At 37.0% G+C, this 2459-nt stretch overlaps 1 protein-coding gene across 1 annotated transcript in view; it reads right to left on the reverse strand.

Moving 5' to 3' along the window:
* Positions 1-2170, reverse strand: part of LOC106880726 (MARVEL domain-containing protein 1) — a 12397-nt gene extending 10227 nt beyond the window's left edge. The window contains exons 1-2 of the mRNA XM_014930804.2: positions 1947-2170; positions 1514-1684 (exon numbers count right to left, since the gene is read on the reverse strand). Coding sequence (XP_014786290.1) covers positions 1514-1684; positions 1947-2072 — 297 coding nt within the window. The 5' untranslated portion in view covers positions 2073-2170. The remainder of the gene's footprint in view (positions 1-1513; positions 1685-1946) is intronic.
* Positions 2171-2459: the final 289 nt, after the last annotated feature.

Raw genomic sequence — 2459 nt, forward strand, 5'->3', positions numbered from 1 at the left:
GTGGTTGGCGTTAGGAAGGGCATCCAGCTGTAGAAACTCTGCCAAATTAGACTGGAGCCTGGTGTTGCCATCCGGTTTCACCAGTCCTCAGTCAAATCGTCCGACCCATGCTAGCATGGAAAGCGGACGTTAAACGATGATGATGATGATGATATATATATATATACACTCTCTGAGTGGTTGGCGTTAGGAAGGGCATCCAGCTGTAGAAACTCTGCCAAATCAGACTGGAGCCTGGTGTTGCCATCCGGTTTCACCAGTCCTCAGTCAAATCGTCCAACCCATACTAGCATGGAAAGCGGACGTTAAACGATGATGATGATGATGATGATGATTATTATCATTATTATTATTATTATTATTATCATTATTATTAAAGAAATCATTATTATGACTTATACTGTAAATGGAATTATCATAACAATGGACCACTGACGTTTGCCAATACTTGCTGATCCATTACATCGAGATATATTTAAAACACACTCCTATCAATAATCAATTGGAATCCACAGAGAATGGGGGTGTATATGAAAGCAAATATCAGTAATGGTTAAACAGTAACCTAGGAAACAATAAGAACCACAGACAAATATAACTCTGTCACATGAATCAGCCATCTTTGCTGGCGAGAGGGGGTTGGTGTAATCACGTGGTCAAGTGGCTGAGGGTGTCCAGCAACTGAACAGGATTTAAACCAGCGGTTCTCAAACGGGGTCCGTGTAAAATTTTAGGGGGTTCATGCAACAAAATAATGAATTGGGGATCCACAGTAATGTTTTAAGGGCCCCTGGAAAAGTTTTAGTTTCGATGTATGTATTGGTATGTATTGCACGAAACAGCTGGGTTTCTTTCTCTAACATTTTCCATTGTTCAACCTACACAAGTGAATGTGTGGAAAACAAAATAGGAATTTTGAAAGAAGTTTCTATAAAACTAACTCTTAAACATCGAATGGCTATGGGGTTCCACCAGAATGAAATAGTAATCAAAGGGGTCCATAGATAAGAAATGGTTGAGAACCCCTGCTTTAGATGTATGTATTGGTTATGTATTGAAAGTTGGAGTAAAAGATATTCAGATTTCTACAGTGAAAGGGTTAATATTCCTATGGAACATCCTAGACATAAATGGAATTATAATGGAAGACCAAAACACTCTGGAGGCTCCCTCAGTCTGTATAAGTAGCAATTAAGTACGGGAGTTGATTTAACCTTTTAACTGCGAAATATAATTTCATGGTTATTCCAGTATTGATCTTTAAATATCTACCAAAAAATAGAATTGGTATTTTCTGCAAGTCACCTTGCGTTATATTAAGCTTGACATATCCCAACAGAAAATAGTTCCAAACATGACATTCCTCAACAAAAGACAGATTGGGATATAAAACTACTTTCTGCAGTTAAGGGTGTTGAAATTTTGAGTGGACATATCTGATTTCTGCAGTGAAAGGGTTACTTTTGAGCTTGCAGTGCAGAGACAAGAGAAAAGAGATGGTGGTGATACTTACAATTAATAACATAGGTGCTGGTATCCTGGCAAAAATGTGCAAGAAGTGCAACAAAAAGAAAGTGACGAAAATAATAAATGTAACCACAGCAACAAACTGCACCCAGCCAACACCTGCAATTGCATATCGAATGGCTACTGAGGCACAGATGAGAGTCAAGATTGAAATAAACTGCAAAGACAAAGAAAAAAAGGAAAGCATATAGAATTAGTTACACGGTTATAACCATCATTGGTTTGTTATGACATTTTATATCTGAATATGTCTAATATAAATGACAATGTGATCAAAGATGGAAAATTAGGTAATGGGTGTATATACATATTTCAGGATTTTTTGCTTCTTCATCAGTACTCATCCAACCCATTAATCATCCATGAACTCATTGCTTAAATAGCCACTAAATAAAATGGAGTAACAAAAGAATACTCACGATTTCAGCAATTTTTAGAATACCTCGTAGACTTTTGGCATAACTTATATCCGGTCCTATAGCAACAGTGGTGGTGGTGGTGGAGGTTGTTGTTGTGGAGGTGGTGGTATGTCCGTAAGTCTCCATGCTCTCTGAATGTAGTTCCTAGTAGAGCAACTGGTGTGAGGTGATGAAGAAGAGTAAATGCTGTGCTACCAATTGAGGCTGCAAGACAAATAACTTTATGTTAATAATGAGGGTGAGTTTTGGTGGGATACATTGATAATGTGCGGATTTGGTGGGACACAGAAAACAATCTCCCATCATAGGGCTTCGGACACTTTTGTATTCACTCTGATGAAGAATATATTTTCGCAATTCTTTCATAGACATTGACTGACATCAGAAGCAGAAACGGCTGTAAGAATTATGTCACATAAATATGTGTGTGTATGTGTATATATGTGTGTGTGTGTGTGTATGTGTATATATATATATATATATATATATATATATATATATATATATATGTGT

The sequence above is a fragment of the Octopus bimaculoides genome, chromosome 30 (assembly GCF_001194135.2).
Source record: "Octopus bimaculoides isolate UCB-OBI-ISO-001 chromosome 30, ASM119413v2, whole genome shotgun sequence".
NCBI lineage: Eukaryota > Metazoa > Mollusca > Cephalopoda > Octopoda > Octopodidae > Octopus > Octopus bimaculoides.